General features: G+C 42.8%; 1 protein-coding gene across 1 annotated transcript; it reads right to left on the reverse strand.

Moving 5' to 3' along the window:
- Window positions 1–5,833: 5,833 nt before the first annotated feature.
- On the reverse strand, window positions 5,834–19,128 carry GORASP2 (golgi reassembly stacking protein 2). The gene is made up of 10 exons (XM_068407574.1): window positions 18,961–19,128; window positions 13,366–13,446; window positions 12,384–12,587; window positions 11,878–11,964; window positions 11,288–11,418; window positions 10,549–10,681; window positions 10,306–10,429; window positions 9,857–9,940; window positions 7,675–7,770; window positions 5,834–6,880 (listed from the first exon to the last, which is right to left on the reverse strand). Exons 1-10 carry the CDS (start codon window positions 19,021–19,023, stop codon window positions 6,561–6,563), a joined length of 1,323 nt encoding a protein of 440 aa, XP_068263675.1. The 5' UTR covers window positions 19,024–19,128; the 3' UTR covers window positions 5,834–6,560.
- Window positions 19,129–20,467: the final 1,339 nt, after the last annotated feature.

Genomic DNA, 20,467 nt, shown 5'->3' on the forward strand with positions numbered 1-20,467 from the left:
TGTTCAGCATGCAGCATTGGCAGGCGGTGCAACAAGTATAAGGAGAAAAGAGAGGAGGAGGAGAATATGGAGGATGTTCAAATGTTAGTTGGACTGAGAAGGGATAGAAGGGATAATGGACAGAGTGATTCAGATAGTACCGATGGTGAAGCAGGCTTCAGTCCAGTGTCAGGCAGGACTAGGCAGAGAAATGCTAACATACAAGCCCCTCTCAGACAAGCAGTAGGACCGGAGGGGCCAGTTTGGGTAAAAGTGCCGTTTTCTGTATCGGATTTAAAATCCTGGAGGGAGATGGCAGGGGTATATAGGGAGGACCCTGAATGGGTAGCAAAGGTTATGGAAACTATAATTGAAAATCATGATTCAGATTGGAAAGATTTGCAAATTATCTTGAATAATTTAGTGATTTTCGAGGAAAAACAACTTATTTTGGCCAAGGCCGGAGAGGAGGCTGAACGAGTGCATGTTCAAGCTGCACAAACAGGACGGATAGATGAACATTTTCCTCCCAATAACGCTAATTGGGACCCCAACATTCCTGCTCAGAGTTTGTTATTGACCGAATACCAACGATTGATTTTGTATGGTGTTCGGAATGCTATTCCAAAGTCAAAGAAATGGTCTAAATTGTATCAGGTCGTTCAGGTAAAGAATGAGGATCCCTCCTCTTTCCTTGAAAGACTAACAAAGGCTGCAAGAAAATACACCGATTTGAATCCAGAAAATGATGTAGACGCTGTCTCGTTAATACACATTTTTATGGGACAATCTAGGGCAGATATAAAATGAAAATTGCAGAAAATAGAGGGGGCAGATGCCCGCTCGCTGGACAAAATGTTAGAGAATGCCTGGAAAGTGTATAACAACAGAGAAAAGGTAGAGGAAGAACGAAAGAAAAAAGAGATGTTTAAAAACAACCACCAACTGGCAGCAGCTATAGCCCAGGAAACTGGTAGGGTTAGAGAACAGAACTATCGGGGTGCAAAGGGAAGAAAATCTGATGAAGTACCAGGGGCTGGAAAGCAATTACAGAAAGATCAGTGTGCTTTCTGCAAGCAGAAAGGGCACTGGAAAAGGGAGTGCCCGCAATTAGGTCGGCGAGGCCTTGGGGAAATGCCAAGGAAAGCTGCTAACATGACTTTAGATTCAGACTGAGGAGGACCAGGGGAAGAATTGAAACCTTCCCCAACAGAACCCCTGGTTATATTAAGGTTGGAAAATGAGAAAGTAAAACTTTTAGTAGACATGGGAACTACCTATTCAGTATTAAATACATGCAAGGGTAATTTGAGTGATCAAAGCATGCCAGTTATTGGTGCCACAGGGCAGAAAGAAGATCGGCCATTTTTCCAGCCTTTAAAATTTGGAATTGGGAAAAGGGTGTTAACCCATCAATTTCTCTACATACCAGATTGCCCCATGCTGCTGTTGGGATGAGCTATGCTAAGTAAATTGAATGCACAAATTACTTTTACAAAAGGAAAAATCCAAAACCATATTCCTGAAAATAAAGCTTTGGATGCCCAAGTTTTTATATTACAGAAGGAAGCCGAGTTACAGGAGATACCAGAAGATGCTGTGACACCTCTTGTATGAACTTCAGGCACACCAGGACGATCCCGAGCGGCAGGACCGGTAACCATCCAGTCAAAACCAGACGCCAGACTGGTAAGATGAAAGCAATTGAAACAAGAGCTTAGAGCATTTCTCGGGATGGCTGGATGGTGTTGCCTGTGGATAATGAATTTTGGACTCATTGCCAAACCCTTATATGAAGCTGTACAAGGGAAAGGAAACCTCCTTGTTTGCACTCAGAGGTGCATTCGCAAAACTAAAACAGACTTTAATGAGCACTCCAGCTCTGGGCCTCCTGAACTTAGAAAAACCATTTGAACTATTTGTACATGAAAGACTGCATATTACCCTAGGAGTGTTGGCCCAGAAACTAGAATCATGGAAAAGACCTGTGGGATACTTTTCAAAACAACGAGACAATGTCAGTAAGGGATGGGCAGCATGCCTCCGAGCAGTGGCAGCTACAGTACTACTGATCCAAGAGGCCCGAAAATTGATGCTCGGGCAAAAGCTAACTGTGTTTGTGCCCCATGCAGTTACAACTGTTCTAGAACAAAAAGGAGGACACTGGCTGTCACCGAGATGGATGCTGAAATACCAAGCTGTCCTTCTGGAACAAGATGATGTGGAGCTGAAAGTAACCAGCAACCTTTCTAACTACAGATCCTGGTAGGAAAAATTAACACATGACTGTTTGCAGGTGATGGAACAAACATACTCCAGCAGAGACCTTTATCAGGAGCAACAAAGAGAAGAAACAATCCAGAAGACTATGGGCAAATAGACTTTTCCGAAATACTGCGGCAAAATGGGTATCAGTATCTTTTAGTAATGATAGATACTTTCACAGGCTGGCTAGAAGCTTTCCCTTGTCGCACCAACAAGGCAAGAGAAGTAGCAAAAATATTACTTAAGCAAATAATACTGAGATTTGGGACACCTATAGGACTATTGTCAGATAGGGGCCCACACTTCATAGCAGAGGTGATTCAAAATTTAGTTGAAGTGTTAGGGGTAAAATGGGACCGCCATACCCCATGGAGACCTCAATCAAGTGCAAAAGTAGAAAAAAAAAAATGAATCAAAGCTTAAATAAACAGATGAGTAAAAATTTGCCAAGAGGCTCAGATAAAATGGCCAGGTGCTTTACCCTTAGCTTTGCTACAAATCCTAAAACTAAAGAAAAGGTTAGTCCTTTTGAAATCATTTATGATAAACCCTATTAGGTGACAGAAACAGGAGCTGATCCTGAGATCATGGGGAAACATTATCTGAAATAATATGTTATCTCTCTGGGAAAGGTTTTGTCCTCTCTCCACAGGTACATCACTGTGAGCGCACCATTATCCCTGGATGTGCCTGTGCATCAAGACCAACCTGGAGACTGGGTGTACCTGAGGACATGGCCAGATGAACTGCTAAAAGAGAAGTGGAAAGGACCTTTCCAGATTTTGCTCACCACCTACACAGCTGTCAAGCTCGAGGGAGTCACTCCGTGGATACATCACAGCAGGATCAAACCAGCCTCATCACCAGAATGGACTGTAAAACAAGAGGGACCTTTATGTTTAAGATTAACTTGGAGATCACAAGGTTCTGGGTTCTCTCTCTTACAGTGATGTCAGGAAATGCAGAAATTGATACAGATGGAGAGGCCAATACAGACATAGATGAAAACTTAATTCTAACTTTGATATAAGGGTTTGGTAGAATGCCCAATCTTACTAATGGCTTTAGAAAATTGGATGTTAATAGAAAGATCTGACTCGGCAAGTAGAATCTTTGTCAAGAACCACTCAAAAAGGGATTCCAAATTGTTAATAAACAGATCCAAGACAATACTAAAATGACTCTGCAAAATAGACTGGCCTTAGACTTACTATTAGTCAAAGAACAAGGAGTGTGTGGATATCTTAAAGTTTAAGAAAGAGCCCTGCTGCATCCACATCCCAAACATCACTGATAATCTGCAAAAGCAATTGGACAAAATGAAGAGAGTAGCAGAAGACAGCAGGGCAATCAGTGATGCAGCAGAAAATAGTTGGCTCAACAAAATCCTGCAAGAATTAGGTGGATTGTCTCTAAAAGGATGGTTAGCCGCATTGTTAGAGGAAATAGTTTATGTAGTTGTGATTATAGTTATCATAGGGATCTGCGTGGGTTGTGTTAAGGCAAACATTGAGAAAAATATATGGAAGTAGTGAGATAATAAATCTAATTCCAAAGGGGGGAATTGGTACCAGATGGTTTAGCAAGAGTAAGCCTCAGAGTAGGCTCTAAAAGGCCTACTCTGTGTTACCTTTACACAGAATCAACTTTCCTGTCAGTAATTTTCCTTTCAGCTAGAATAACAGTATGTTCTGAAGCAAACTGCATGTTTTGTAGATAGAGTCTGCTTATGGGACTGATAACAGTGTTATAGTCGCCAATGATTCTTGCTTGCGCTTAGTCTTAGAAAATCCAAGGTCTCTGTTAAATTCCTTGCTAATTATAAAGAAGGGCCAAAGACAAACAGGACTGTGAAAAACAACTTTGTGATGTCTAAATTAACTTGATTCACAAACTCTGGCGCCAGAGGAGAGATAAGTCCAGTGAGAACCAGAACAACATCTTCTCCTTGAGGCCACCTGCACTTGTAAACAAGATGGCCTCGACCACGCTTGCGCAGAAGCACAATTAGGGGGGATTGCGACCACCAGAGATCACCCAAGACCCCTTCCCCAATTTAGTACGCATGCACAAAGACAATTACATAATATATTAGCATATGCATAAGTTTCTTGGAATAGGTGGGCTTTTCCTGGAATTATATGAATATTCATTTTTCTATAATATATATAATAAGTATGCTTTTGTTCCTAGGTGTTCATGCTAGGAGGAGAGATCCCCCATAGACCCAGCGCTGCAATAAACCAGTGTCGGTTTTCTAAACTATCATTTGGTTTAGAGAGTTTTCTTGGTTACTATTTTCCGGTAACAATGTTATCTTAAAGAATTGCTGACGGTTACACTTAAACACTGCCTTATTTCCATTGCTCTCATACCCATCAAAAGGCTGGATGTATAAAGCTGGCTACAAGGGACCTTAAAACAGATAACAGAAGTGTGTAACTTCAGACCAAGCACCTTATTTCATCTGCTACTAGAGACAACTGCACAACACCTCCAAAAGGTTGCAGCTTGCTGTTGGGAAGCGTAGAAACATGCCAGCTAACTTCAGATGTTACTCCAAAGGGCACTGTGCCATACTGTAAGAACAAAAAAACTACCCAAGGATTCTAGTTTTAGGCACAATCACAATCAGCAATTGCTCTAAATTTGGTATGTGACAAAACTTCTATTTCTACTGTTCTTGGGTTAGATAAGGAAAATAATATTGACAAGGACTCTAGCTGTGGAAGTGTGTAAGGAAGTTACAGGAAAGACTGTTAGACATGGAAGGCTTTATGAAGCTCAATACTAACACTTTCTCTGTATGCAGCAAAAAGATGGAACATCCTTCTCATGCCTAGGATTGAAGTACATGACACTGGATTTACAAAGGTAAATCAAAAATACATTCTGAGATATAGTGAGCCCCCTACTTAACAAGGCAGAGGGATTTCATACTCCAAACAGCTGAGAAAAGAAACCACTCACAGTGTGAAAAAAAAAATATTCGGGGTCTGTCTTTGACACAACAGGTGATGAGGAAATGTGCAGCAGTGGGGCAGAGGAAAGACACACACTTAGGTGATAAAAGATGAGACAGGACAACAGGTATTAGATAATGTCTCAAAGAATTAGTTCAAGTGGAAGCCTTATGATCAGCAGTTAGATGCAGCTACTATTCCAGTGACCAGGCACACTACATTGCCAGAATGGATTATGCAGCTGTTGAGACAGACTTTAGCTCCAGCCTGCTGCTGCTATGGCTAAAGTTCAAACTGTACCTGACAGAGGAGCGAAGGCCATCACCTGGTGCACAGTGCACACACAAGTGTATCATCTACAGTTAATCTACAATTTTCATCCTGAACATCAACTGACAAAGCCAAGTACGAATCCTACGCAGGCAGATTTCATGACTCATTGCTGCAACAGATCTAACCGCTAGTGCTGATCCTGCCTGCCATTAAGAAGTCTGGCATTCCCTCTTGGATCCAGTCCTCTGGAGAGGAGCCCTTTCCCCGTCTGTGCTAACAGAGCTGATCTTAAAACAGTTAAATGAGAATTTAAGCTTTAAACAAATAAATGTGCTATTTTGTCACACAAAGGATAGAATTCCAGGAATTTATTGCTGTATGTATGCTTAATCCATTAATTTGTCTTACAGTAGTCATGAAGTGCCAAATTGTGTGCTACATTTAACATTTCCTGTATTTCCTTCCAAATGCCATTTTACAGTGGGTGTATGAAACAAAGCAGCAGCAGTCACACAACATGGCTTGAGCATCTCTCAAGAGCTTAAAAATACAGACTTGTGTACAAGCTGAATAACGAGATGTCAGTTAACAGGTCACTCAGCAACTTTAATAGAAATATCTTTAGGTGGAAGTTTTGCAGTGTTAAAATTTACAACTCAGACTAAACATTCTCATCCCCACTGTAGTAACAAGATACCTGCAAAGAACAAAAACTATGGTACGTAAAAGTCACACGCAAAAATCGCTTCATTTCTATCAGAAGCAAAAATTGCTAATTATAAGCAAGGACAGGCCTAGCAGGCTAAGGCTGTCAGCCTATATTAAAAACATACACCTCCGAGTTTGGCAGTGGAATTCTATTTACCACCTTGACTTCTTTTTGGTTACATACAAGTACTCTTCCTCCCCTCCCACCATACACTTTATAAACCCCCTTTTATTTTTATTATACTTCCATATTATTTACAGGACTCCTAAAGATAAAGTACAAACTAGTATGAAATTAATGATAGCTTGCTCTTCAAATACGTATCCCATGGCTAAATAAATACCAAGCTAATCCAGCTGAGTGATCTGGAGTTATGATTCAGAAGCTTGGGTATCTGTGACTCCAGATGTTTTCTCATTAACTGTAGAGGATTCACTTGATCTATCAACAATAGTCGCCTTAGAAGTTGGGGTAGCGCTATCCAAGGTGAGCACAGAGGTCTGTTCCACATTTACAGTAGCGCCAGGGTCGACAGAAAAGCTTCCAGCTTGAGTAATGGAGGGAAGCAAATCTGTAGGCACTGTAGATGCTTCTGTGACCAAAGGAAGCAGAGGAACACATTTGGGTGGCATTGATAGAGGTGTTATTCCCATTAGATTCAGAGGTGGCAAGGAGGGAAGGGGTGGCAAACCTGAGGAGGAAAAAAAAAAAAAAAAAAAGGCAGTGAGCTGCTGCATACCACAGACAGATCTGGAGAGAGTCTCTGTTCACTTAAAATTTTTACCTTCTCTAATCTCCTGTTTACTCTTGGAGAGGAGGAAGCTTTTTGAACTTAATGTGAGCATGATATATGTGCGGCACTGACTCAGCGGGCTAGTTTCAAGCCTGACGCTTTTCAGATTTCAGAATTGAAGAACCACAATAAACTCAAGTTTGCTTCTAGGTCCCCAGAGGACAAGGTATTTAATGCATTAATACTGATGATTAGATTTTTCTGACATTCACTGAAACTGCCAAAACCAAGAAGTTAACAAACCTTATTCCATGTAAGCTTCCAATTTCTTTTTGCTTGCTCCATGTGCACCTTCAGCAGTTTTGTTTTATTCAAAACCATAAATCTAGTATTAGTTTGTAATTTTGGCATTCAGTCAGGGTTTCGATTTCCTCATCTAGCATACAAGGGAACACCTCATATTTTCTTCTACCCATAAAATTACATACTTGCATTCTTGGCATAATCTCTTTTGAGATCATAAATCAGGTAATATAAGATGAAACAACTAAATACAGACACAGGTTTAGAATTAGTTTATCTAAAGACATATTCCTTGTCTACCTAATCTGGGCATTACTGTCAACTCCCATCTCAGGCAAACATTCAATTTATCCTCTTGAGGACTCCACTGGATGGCTCTATATGAGAGTGTCAATGATCACCAAGGAGAGACCCGCTATTACACTGTTTCAGCTTGCAGAAGCACATACCAGGCTGTATGATTTCTGGAACGATGTGTGGTGCAGGTAAATTAAGTTTGGACAGATCAGGCAGGTTGGGAAGCCCCGCTGCTAATGGCATCAGACCTAAGAGAAGAGGGGAAAAGTAACAGCTGAAAACTTAGATTTTTTTTTTCTAATTGTTTCTGAGATCTTATTGACCATTTAAAGTTATTTTTATTGTTTTACATCTTGATTATCATTTTTACATATAAGAATGCAAATTTCAGCTTTTAAGTTGCACAGATACCTATCACAAGAAGTCCGGACTAGCAAATACCTAATCCCAACCTTTCAGATTTTTCTGAGGAAAGTAGAATCTTATTTCGAGGAATTAGTAGGTTTGCATTCCGTGTTCAGCTTCTAACAAAGGTAGTTATTTCACTGCAGCACTGTACCAGAAGCCCTCCATTCCTAATTTGAATGGCAGAAGATAATAATAGGATGAAATACATCGTAATTCTGATCTCTGCTATTGATTACTCTATTATTTGTCTTTTCTACTCAGTTCATAACTAGAACACAAAAATATATAGAAAAGGCAAGACAAAGTAACTTTTAAAGTCAGGAAGGACTGAAAATAGAAGAGAAACATATGATGAACACAACACATGTTCTTCCATCATTGTGTTTGCTATGGAACATCCTTCTGCTCCTGAATTTCCTGTCTTAGAAGAGCTGCATTTCTGGGATAAGGGCTCTATTCCTACAGGAATATTCTGTTCCTGTGTTTAGCTCAGAGAAGGCTAATTCTGACATAAACTGCTGATATTACAGTAATAAGATGCAGAGGAGAAAAATCTTAAAGCAAGACCACTCTACACAGATTTTGATTAAAAACCAGTCGTTGTTACCTACCTGTGAATTCATTAGCCACAAAGGCTGACATAATCTGACTCAGAGCTTTCATTTCAACTATAAGCAACTTTGGTTTGAACTTTTTTTAAAATCTGAAAAAAGCTGAACTTCACACAAATTCACTCAAATTTTAAACCTCCTGCATATTTAATACTTACAATTTCACTAGTATTGCCATGCAAATTGCAAGAAAAATTCAAATAGCTTTCAAAAAAGCAATGATACTATTCAGAGAACAGGTGAAAGGAAAATACATATTTGCAGATTTTGGGAAACGGGTGGATAGGGGGCTGGGCAAGAGAAGGACATTAACAGAAGCTGAACTTCTTAGTAGTTTGCTATTTTATCTAAGCAGTACAAGATTAAAGTTCTCTGCCCTAGTATGCATGCACTTAGCTCTACTACACACTTCTCTGATGGAGAGCATACCTCTAAGCATTACTTAAAACTTTTGGACATGTCTTTATCTACTTGTCTCATAGCATACAAAACGTAAAATACAACTCCTTCAGTGTTTTGGAATGCATGATTAAGTCCTGTATCAGTGCACCAATCACATGGTAAAATCCTATACAATCCTCATCCCACCCACTGTGAATAATTCTGGAATACTAGTGCTTGAAATGTTCATTATTATCAGGAAATAATGCACACCACTTTGTAGACAGACTCCTACTTTTGTTATACCAGTTTAAATGACTAAATAATTCAGAAACAGTAACTGCAACATACCATTCTATATTGTTAGCCCTCTATTAGGAGGGCTAACTTATTCTACAAGGAAGAATGATCACGCAAAGTATTAAAAAGGAGTTGCCTAAAATGGATGTTTTATGGGTGAAAGGAATGCAGAAATAGACAAGACGTGCCTTCTCAGATCTTTCTTCTGTCATATGTTCCAGTGCAAAGGAAACCCTGAAGCTATTTGCAAAAGTATTTTGCCACATACAATTTATGAACGATGGAAAGTAACAATGTATCAACTGAAGAAATGTTGCAAAAAGCTAAGCTAATACCTTCCTGAGAAATCCTGAATGCTTCATCTATTGTGCAGGGGCCCTAAAAGGTAAATGATTGTAAACTTTGTTGCCAGCTCACTCCTCTGTGCTACAGACATGCTGTACACATGGTCTAAAAAAAAAAAAAAAATTCTTAACATTGTAGAGGCTGTAAAGAGATCTTTATCTGGAAAAGTGTAAGTTGTATGAAGTTATACCCTCCCGCCCCCCAAAAAGCAGTGGAAAAGACAGCTCTCCTCCCTTGCTCACTTAAGATTTTTATTTCAGAAGTATTTGAAGAAATTTTACGTACTCACCTGGCAATGTAGTTGCAGGGTTAACTGGTGGCACAGAGGTAAGGGACTGACTGACTTGTGGTAATAATGGAACTGTTGGAACACCTGGTGAAGTATACAGGAAAATAACATTAATTTTAAGCATATAACACTTCACTTCCCTTCCTCAAGGAGTACAAATAAATAATTGCTTACAGGAGAATTACTATTTGCCTTAGCCATAAAATGTTAATGAAGAAAAATACTATTCTAAATAATACATGTCATATTTCTGATAGAAGTTTGCAATTATTTTGCAAGCAAGGAGAGGACAATTACAGTACTCTAGCCTTTGTTGTTGAGAAAAGTTTGGGGAAGAGACAATTTTATCCTCTCTTTCTCCTTCTATTAAATTTATATAAGAAACATCTGTGAATGCAAAAAAGTCAGAAAATCCATGCACTTCAGATGTTAGTTACCTCCATACTAACCTGTACTGAGAACATTACTGACAGTAGTTGAGGGTGAACTAATAGAAAGTCCTGAAAGACTTTGTTCAAGGCCTGCTGACCCAGGGGGTAATGTGGCTGTGGGATTAACTGATGACAGCTGAACCTTATTGGAAGGAAAAAAAAGAGTTACATCATTAGGGTTGTTTAGAACCAACAGAAGCAGAAAAGCAATACATCATCATAATCCATTTTTACCAAGCCGAAGAAGTGACTGCAACTTACCTCTGTGAAGCCATCTTTGAGAGGACTGAGAGACGCACTAGGCAACTGTCCAGGGAGAGAAATTTTCTTTCCCTCTTCAAATGGGCGTGTAGGTATCCTATGCAAATATCCATAACCAATGCCACATCCTAGGCTTTTAAAATATGAACATTTAAAAGTCAGTGAAAAGACTTCACAACTACAGACTCCATAGCAAGCAATGCATGAATGACTCAAGATGCCAACAAGTTTCAAGGTAAGTTCTGTACTTTCCCCTCCCCCCAAATGTTGCCTCATTTTCTATGGAGAAATCATCACTACGAGACAACTTAAAGGAAATTCTGTAGCTTTTAGCAATAAACATTTAGCACAAAATTAATTTCATTGTTATTTAAACCAAGCAGCTGTATCAGGTATACAGCTTGGAATTCAACTCGCAGTTGTTACTTGCAGTCCTCCGTTCTGGCTACTGCACAATACTCTAAGAATATACTACAGCCTAATCACTATTTGAAATCTAATGCAGAAAGCAACTGTTGCACTTTGTGCATTTTTCTTACTAGCTAATTTACTGTGTAAATACACCCCCACATTAGTAACTAAAATTGAATTTCAAGTATCTATGTAATTTCTTACAGCAGAAACACCTTGGATATAACAACACTCTTTTCCTGTCTTTGCAGAAAACTTAAGCAAGCAGCTTTTAGGCTAGCGCTATAAGAAAGCTGGCCCATCCCCCTGTAACATACTGTCTCCTTACCTGCCTTCTCCACCCCAGGCAGAATTTGGAGTAATCACCACTTCCCGACAGTTATCTGTGTCTGTGTTGTACACATAAAGTTTTAATGGCTTTGCTTCATGCCTTTCAATAAGGGAAAAGAGATCTTCAGTCTGTAAAAGGATAAAAATGAATAAGGGCTTTCTTGTCCTTATTTTACCATTTGACATTAGAATGATCATCTTCCTAGCCCTAACTTTCTGTAACAGACCGTGGTAACTGCTACATGTTGCAGTGCTGCTGTTTTATCACAAGGCCAACTTTAATATGTGCTTTGCTAGCACAACTCAGAAGATGCATGGCACAACCCAGATTTCAAATCTGCTATTTGAAATATTAGTATTACAGTACAAAAAAGGTTTCTGTCTGATTTCATTAAGATATTTAAGAGCAGTTTTTACTTCCACACTTGCATTTAAGCACAAAGAAGAGGCACCATGCCAGAGCTCCTTCCTCTCTGCATTAACTTACTTCCATTAGCACTGAACAGAGACAGAACTGGGGATGTTTCAAACTGTCCTGGTGCAACTTCTAGTTTAAAAAAATCGAAAATCTTGGTTTTATACACTTACCTCATTCATGACGGTATCTGCTCCAATTATATAGTCACTATGAGGTCTAAGTCCAGCTAATGCAGCAGGAGAATTTGGTTCCACTTCCTAATTTTAAGATGGAAAGTTACAACACACTATGTAACTGTCAGGGTGTAGCAGAACAGTTAGATGTGCACTTCACATAAGTTTTAAGTCAGACCAACAAACTGGTCAAGTTTGCAACACAAGTAGTAGAATAGTCACTGAACTAGTGAAACAGTGGCTAGATGACAGTCTCTTCTGATACCGTTAGAAGGAGCTCTCAGTATTGTACAAAACCACCGATTTAAATACAAGGTTGGATAAATACTCACAGACACAGAGTTCTAGTTCAGAAGTCTTTCCAGACCCAGAATCAACGAAGACGAAACAGACCAATTTGATCTCATGGTTTGTGTACCCCCTTGCAAGTTGCTTTTCAGTAAAAAGATTAGAAGTTTAACAGTTAGCAACAGTAAGAAAAACACTTGGAAGCCCATACGTACCAAAACATGCCATACGTTTTCATTGGCTCCATCAAAGCTGCAGAAACGAATGCTCACGCCCAGCAGGCCCTGTCCACCCCACATGTTGCTGGGGGTCACTGACGTTTCTCTCAGTTCCAGCGTTTTGCTACTGTACACCAGCATTTTTACAGGTTTTTCAACATTTGCTTTCAACAGGTCCTTGAGAGTGTCATTGTCTTTATTCTGCGAATGTTCGAACAAGAGCTTGGTTTAGTGTTTAACACATCAAGCATCCAGTTCTATAGCACGACTTTTGTATTTCAAAGGTCCTATAAACACTGTGCATTATTAGAATATGTATGAACAGCTATTTTACAACAAACTTCCAGTCCCTTCACAATTCTACAATACAACTCCAGCGAAAATCCGGGATTTCACAGTAACAGGTCATGCTTTCCAAACATGAAAGCACTTTAATTAAATCTGTGATACTATTGCAGCTTTTTAGAGTCTTTCCTGAATCCATCTGTACTGGTGGAAGAGCTTACTCACAGCTGTTCTTTTCCACTGCTATGATGGTTTGTTGTCTCGCTACAGCTCTGCTTGAAAACTTTCTCCCATGATTCCTGCCCAGCTAGCAGCTTTGACAACAGCTCTTCCAGTCAACCTGTTCTGACTGAAGTAAGTTTGCAAGTTCTCACACAAGCAGATTTACAGACAGAACTAGGGGGGCACTAACACAAGCAGCTAGTGGTGGATCAGCAGGTAGTACTATCTTCTGCTCGCACCGATGTCTGCAGAGAGCATGGCTGTCTGCATCCTTATTCTCCAGCTAAGTTTTTGATATTATAACTACAGGGTGAAGGAAATTAATTTCTGATGCAGTTAGGATTTCTCATTTTAAACTAAGGAGAAATATTTAATATATATTTAAATAAAACAAATGCTTTGGTTTACCTATGAAAATAAGATTCTCAACACATCGTTTATATTCAGAGTTATAAAATAGCAACACACTTACCAATCTTGAACCGTTAATGGACACGATAAAATCAAAGAATGGCTCCAATCCAGCTCTATGGCCCGGTGAGTTTTCTTGTACCTAACAAAGTTAAACAAGAATTTAGCAAAAGTGTGCCAATGCTAACTCATACATTAGAATTATATTTCCACTTGTGCAAACTGTAGTTCTAGAAGCTACTGATGTTTGTATGTACAATTTTTAAATGTTCAAATATGATCTTTTGGATAAAAAAATCCCTCCCTTTAAAAAAAGAGAGAGAAACATTTAAAAAGAATCAGTAATTTATAAATTATTGAGGAATGACACAACAGAAGCCACTCCCTGGGACAAGCACTGCTTAACAGCTGCAGCAGGTAAACTGTAGATATTTATTTCAATAAAGGAGATTATGGTCAAAGGACAAGCTTAGTGAATTCTGAAAAACTTGGTTAAAAAGCAGTATCTTTCCACAGAAGTACCAACGTGAGACCTTGCTTTTTATCTTACGCTCATTAGAGGAAAAGGAGAGTCACATCTATGTAAGCACCGGGTTGTTATCGCATGATTAAACATCACCTGTTGACATTCTTGAGACATAGAAGGCATCTGTACAACCAACGATTCATTAACATACCAACAAGCTCCAAGAAAAGGGACACATGCACTTTTGCAGCCATGGCAGCTCAAATAATTCAACCACTCCACTAGGACAAGGCCTAATATTGGATACACATTGCTCCCAGAAGCTTAAAGTATGCTTTTAACTCCACGTAGTTTGAGAGACATTTTGCCAGTGTTTTTTTCTCTATTACATGTATTGCTGACAGACAAAAGTAACTCCAATATGGCTATCAGATTTTTCCTACAGCCTTTGTAGCAAAGAATATCTTTATTTGTAAGCTGATTCATTTTACCCACTGGCTTTTTCTTTTATGTTCTACATTCATCTTCCAAAAAGATCTAAAAAGCGTTACCCTTTACAGTGTGGTTTCCTACATTGCGTGTTATTCCACCTGACAGAACTGGTACAAATCTGCTAGTTTGTTCAATACTGGTCTATTCTGCAGGAATTGAGTTTTCTTAATATGACTCATCTAGAACAAAATACTCTAATATGGGGGAAAAAAAAATAAGCTTGATTACTACCAAAACTGTCCTCTTAGAGTCCTCTGCCCAACACATAAACAAAATCAGAGCTTGGAATAACCTCAGATACCTTGTGGGAAGCTTTCTGTAACAGATGCCAGAAGCTTAGAACTTTAGTGTCACATAACCTAGATAATCATTAAAGCAAAAAATAATCTGGAATCAGTAGTTCTGGAGTCACATCACACACACTGATTGCTGTCCAAGATTTATGAAACCAACACTAACCCAAAGTAATAAAAATCACTGAGGCAGCAATAACATCCCCAAACCCCACATTTATAATTTCTAACTAGCACTTGAAGTGTGTCTACTGAAGTGTCTCTTCAAGATGCCTGCATGCTCCTTACAATTTCCTACAACTGCGGGTACAGATATCCTCCCTGGGTGCCAAGTATTACCTGTACAGAACCACAGCTCTCAATCACCAAAACAACTTGCAGTCCTGCTAACTAGACCCAAACTACTGCCTCTGCATTACTTACTCAATCTGTTGGTTCAAGATGCCTCTCGCCAAGAATAACTAGAGATCAGGTAGCAAGCTGTGCACCAGGTAACAGGGTGAAAGTACAAGCTAAGCTCCACGGAGCAGACCCTCCGACACTAGCTGCACAGAAACTCCTGGGCACGTTGTGGATGTTGCTTTGACGTTAGTGGACTGTCCCTAGAGCTCATTTTTAACTTTAGATAATAAAACTTTCAATAATGTAGAGCTACTTCAGAACAGCCTCCACAAGCAGAAATTTCAGCTTATGAGAAAAGCCACAGAGAGGCTAAAATACGTAATAAAAGTTTCCTATTTCCCTAGCTTGTTTGGGCGCAACGTCACTGACGGAAAAGCATTTTTATGCCAAGCAGTCCCAGAAATGCAAAACAGACGTGCTAAGTTCATTCCACATGAAAAGTCTCCTCCTTAAAGAAGCGACATACTCAGCCGTGCACCACAATCACGCTGACTCCCAAACAGTTTTTATGTTGCGCCACTTTATTTTCAGCCAACAATTCATCACCATCACGCAGCGCCATGCACAACACAGCGCTCTGCTCAAAGCTCCTTGGCCACGGTTCTCTTCCAGGAACCACAGCAACAAAGGATAACCAGGGACCTCAGGAAATACAAAGGCACAAAAACCTTCTTAATGATGGAAACAAAGATTCCGTGTATACGTACATAAACTCTAGGCCTCCTGAGCAATCTGGCTTTGTGCAGTTTTGCTGTATGCCCCAAGTAGGTATTCTGTAACTTGCCTTGTAATCGAATAAGGACTGAGAAATAATCAAGTAATACCGTTTACAACAGATGCCACCGCAGACAAGATACCATCATGGCAGCTTGGGAAGCCTAATTCTCTCAAAGCCAGCTGTTGTTTCAGACATATAAGTTACAGACACCTGTGGGTAAATGCCACGACTTTCTAACAGTAGAGAAAAAACAGTGGACCAGACTCCCCGGAGAAGCTGTGGAACTGCCACTACCGGAGCTTTTTAAGAGCAGGCAAAGAAAACCTCTGTCAAGAATTTTGAATGTCGGAAGGCAGAAAAGGGTTGTATGACTCTTCCAGCCTTGTACGATGCTGCTGGACTTCAGCTTCTCACCGAGATGACAGCGCTCAGGCAGCAGGGCTGCTGAGCACATAGATTACACACTAATTATTTCACTTTTAATTCACTGTCAAGAATTAAACAGGGAAAAGGCTTCAAGGTCAAGACACTAACTTTAATCTGCATTACTAAAAAGACTTCTTTTTTGGTAAACACATAAAGTTTCTCTTTGCTGAACACCTTTCCCACCACCACCACTCTATGCTTACACAGTATATATTGTACCTTACATATTATAATAAGGCTGCTCAGCAACACAATGGTCACAAATTTAAGCTCCGAGTGAGCAGTGCTACAGTAAATGGAATTAGGCATGGAAATCCTGATTTTCAGATGCAGATGAAGGCTCTCACCACTTTTGAAAGACAGAGAGCTTAGACTAGTGTCCACTTAAAACTCTCAGAAGCTTAGCTTCAGCCACTAACTAAACAACTGTCAAGGAGCAGAAACTCTGAGGCTTTTTTTTCTACATAAGAAATGCTTCCTAATATTTACTTTATTACCAACAAAATGCTGAAAGAAGGTTTTTTGTAGTTCTTCCACCCACTCGGTAATTGGTAATAAAATTTCATTATGTATCATGTGTAAGCAATTCCTGTTACGTCTGACAGAATCTATTTTATTTCTATCAGCCATTTAAACACATTACACAGTATAACTGTATTGATTTTCCTTATGAAACACCCAGTTTTCAAGAGAAAAAGCTTTATAAGCTTTTTGTAAGAAAATAGATTCCCTATACGTAGCATCAAATTTTATTTTAGCACAGAGAATTTAACTCAAGGTTTTAAAATGTGAGCCTCCTTTAAAAATAAGTCATCCCCAGTCATCGCTTTACGGCAACATGGTTGTATTGCCACTACAACAAACGGAAGCACTCAAGCAAAAGTTAGAAACCTAAACTTTGGGCACTGCCGTTCAGTATCTTTTAGGGAGAACAGCACGTAACACAGTAGCATACAAATCTCCCACAGATAAAAATTCTTATATCATCTGTTAGTTGAAGATTGTCAAGTCACTACACCAGCCTGGGCAAACTATAGCGGTTTCACATTGCTGAACAAGAAAGTTATTCAAAATTGTGTTTCATTCTGTTTTGAAGATCAGAAACAAATACATGCTGAGCAATACACGGCGTCAGACAGTTGCTCTAATCAGCCACAAATCTGACATAACTGACATTCATTCTAACTACAGAGTACTTACTGATTTTACAACCCTCAAAAGTAAAAAGCACATGATATTTACATTATAATATGCTAAAAAAAAAAAAGTCTGCCACTTTTACCAAACTGCAGAAGTGTTTTTTGTGGGGGAAAAGGAAAATACAAAATGGATTGTCATATATTAGTAACACTGGGTTGTTATATACTAGTAACATTAAAAGGGAGAAACAAAGACCACCATAACTTTAGCCTATATGTAAATTTTAACAGATGACTGTTTGGATTTGATCAGAACGTCAATGTTTGCTTCTCAAAAGCATTACAGCAGCACTTTTTAACACTTCTGATGATCTCTGTTCTTTTTTTCACCATGGTATTCTACATATAGTTGTAGCTCGCTGCTAGCAAGCTAGACCAAGTAAGGAAGTACTACTTCACATGAGTCGAGGTCTGGTGCTCTTTCACATGTCTAAAACACGGCGCTAAGCTCTAGACAGAGAGCTGATCCAAGAAGGTCCAATGCCAACAGAAAACTAGCCCAGCACGGTGCCTACAGCGAGGGTGCTGACGCTCTAGCTACAGTGGCAAAAGCACTATGGTGTGGGCAAGGCTATTAGTAACTGTGGCAAAGTCACTGTATCGCCCAGTGCACAAGATTCAAGGACACAACCCAGGTACCATTCTGCTCACTGAACGTGAAACATATGCTAAAGAATGGACTTCCAAAAGGCTGCTCACAGACCTTTAATGCAGCCCAAAATGTTTTGTTCCACACAAACCCAAAGTTTTGTGGCTGCAGTGTGAACAAAAAACATGTAACTACGAAAAACAGCAACACTACCTTCATTATGAATGCAGCTCTGGCAGGCATGACGTCTGTCATTTCAATACCTTGATCTAACACCCCTGGAACTACTGTCGAGGGCTGAAGCAGCTACAGTTCAGATCACGACACAACGACCAAGGTATAGCCTGACAGGGGAAGCTGTTACCCGAGCCAGGCACCTAAAGGGTCGCGGCTCTGGAACTGCGGTTTGCAGGCGTGCAAGCTCGTGTGCCGTCAGCGTTTCCTAGAGGAGAAGCGGCCTTTGCCCTCAAGGGCTGCCCAAACGCAGCGTCACCTCCTGCGCACCGTCCCTCGCGGCCTGCTCACACGCTGCAGCGCAGCCGGGGCCACCCAAACCTCTCCAGCCGGGGAGAGGCGGCTCGGGGCCCGCCCGGGCTCCCGCCGCGGGCAGCTCAGCGCGGCGGAGGCGAAGCCCCAGGCAGCGGCAGCGCAGAGCCGAGCCCTTCTGGCGGGGCGCCCGGAGAATGGGCACTCGCCTCCCGCTCCTCCGGGAAAGGATCTCACCGCTGACACGAGCCGCGGCGGAGGCCCGGCCACGGGCACCGGAAGTCCCGGCCGCCGCCGCTGCTGCCCAAGCGGCTTCCCGCCGAGTGGGGAGCGCGGCGGGGCCGCCCAGCGGGGAGCGCGGCGGGGCCGCCCAGCCCGGGGGGAGCCCCTCGGGCCGCTCGAGCGCGGACCCGCGGAGGGAGAGGCCGCCGGGCCCAGGGGCTGCCGCCGGGCCCAGGGGCTGCCGCCGGGCCCAGGGGCTGCCGCCGGGCCCAGGGGCTGCCGCCGGGCCCAGGGGCTGCCGCCGGGCCCAGGGGCTGCCGCCGGGCCCAGGGGCCGCCCTCCTGGCGCGCCCGCCGCCCTTACCCGCAGGACGTGGTAGCCCTCGGTGCCCCCGCCGGGGATCTCGACGCTCTGCGAGGCGCCCATGGCTGGGGCGGGCGGCGGCGCTGCTCCCGCTCCGAGCCCCGCGCGCCAGGGACGTGGCACTCGCGCGCTCCCTCCCCCTCCCGCCCGGCTCGCGGGGGGCGGGCGAAGGCCGCGCGCGGGGCACGCCGGGAGGCCGCGCCGCAGCCGCCGGCTCCCGTCGCAGCGCCCCCTGCCGGGCGGCCCCGCCGCCGCGAGGAGGCGGAGGCCGTACGGTGGCCGCCCTAGGACAGACCTCGCCCGCTCAGCTCCCGGGGAGGCGGAAGCCTTACGTTGGCCGCGATGGACCACGTCCCCCCGCTCGTCTCTGGCGCGGCGGCGCCCCCTGGCGGTCGAGGGCGGCGCTGGCAGGCGCGGGCGCGTCCCTGTCCTCCCGGGCTCACGGGGCCGGGAAACGCGGCGGTGCCAGATAGGAATGGTTAATTAGTGTATATTAGTATTAATTATATTAATGATGTATAGTGAATGGCGCACAGAACACGAAGAGGGCAAGCCGGGGCAGCTCATACCTGCTGCTGGCATCTCTAACCCTCCAGCCCTCTGTCGCGGTTCGGGGTAAAACCGAACCGCCCGCGAGCTCTGCGCGCCGCTCTCGGCTGGGACGGAGCCGAGCGGGGCCTGGGAGCGAGACAAGAGCGCCGGGACCGCCGGGTGCACGCGAAATCGGCAGCTGGGGCTGAAGTGAAAGGGTTCATGCGTGGGTACGGCGCGGCCTTGGGGAGGAACGCTGCCCGAGAGCGGCACTGTGAATTAACGTGTGTCACGGCGTGTGTGTGTCCCCCGGCAGCCGTTAGCGAGCCGACGGAACGGATTCCCGTGCAGCTGCGCGGCGCGTCACGGCACGCAGCGCACAGAGCTGCTCTCCGGCTTGTTCGTGCGGGGAGAGCTGCGGGCTGGGGGAACGCACCACGCGGCCGGCACTGAAATCCAGCCCTGAGCCAACCTGATGCCACAGTGCAGCTGGAGGAGGCGGACGGTGCTCTGTCAGGGAGCGTTATGAATCCAAGGTTTAGACAATCTCTTTCTCTCTCAGTGTCCCTTGTGCGTGGAAGGCCCCGGCTGCAGCTTTTGCGCAGCCTGCCCACGCAAACCGGCACCTCCTGCCTCTGGCACTACAGACCTAGAGAGAGGGCACCTCTGTGAGGGGTGCTGCCCTCACCGGTCGTTTTCAGTCATGCGGGAACTGCGTAAGTGAACTGGTTGAACACAGTGTTCAAGATCACTTTAACAACTGAGCACAGAAAGGAAATTCAGATTAGCATGAATAGAAACCCATACTTTGCCTCTTTTGGACTCATTTCCCTCTGTATTGTCATGGTGTTTTACTGGTCGGTATTAAAAGCCTCTCTGCACTCTGCTTGAGATTTACCCCTGTGCTGCCTGCAGAGATGACCAACCCCCTTCCCACTCTTGGCCACCTCACTGTGCCCAGGTGCTTCCACCAGAG

The sequence above is a fragment of the Nyctibius grandis genome, chromosome 9 (assembly GCF_013368605.1).
Source record: "Nyctibius grandis isolate bNycGra1 chromosome 9, bNycGra1.pri, whole genome shotgun sequence".
Classification (NCBI taxonomy): Eukaryota; Metazoa; Chordata; class Aves; order Nyctibiiformes; family Nyctibiidae; genus Nyctibius; species Nyctibius grandis.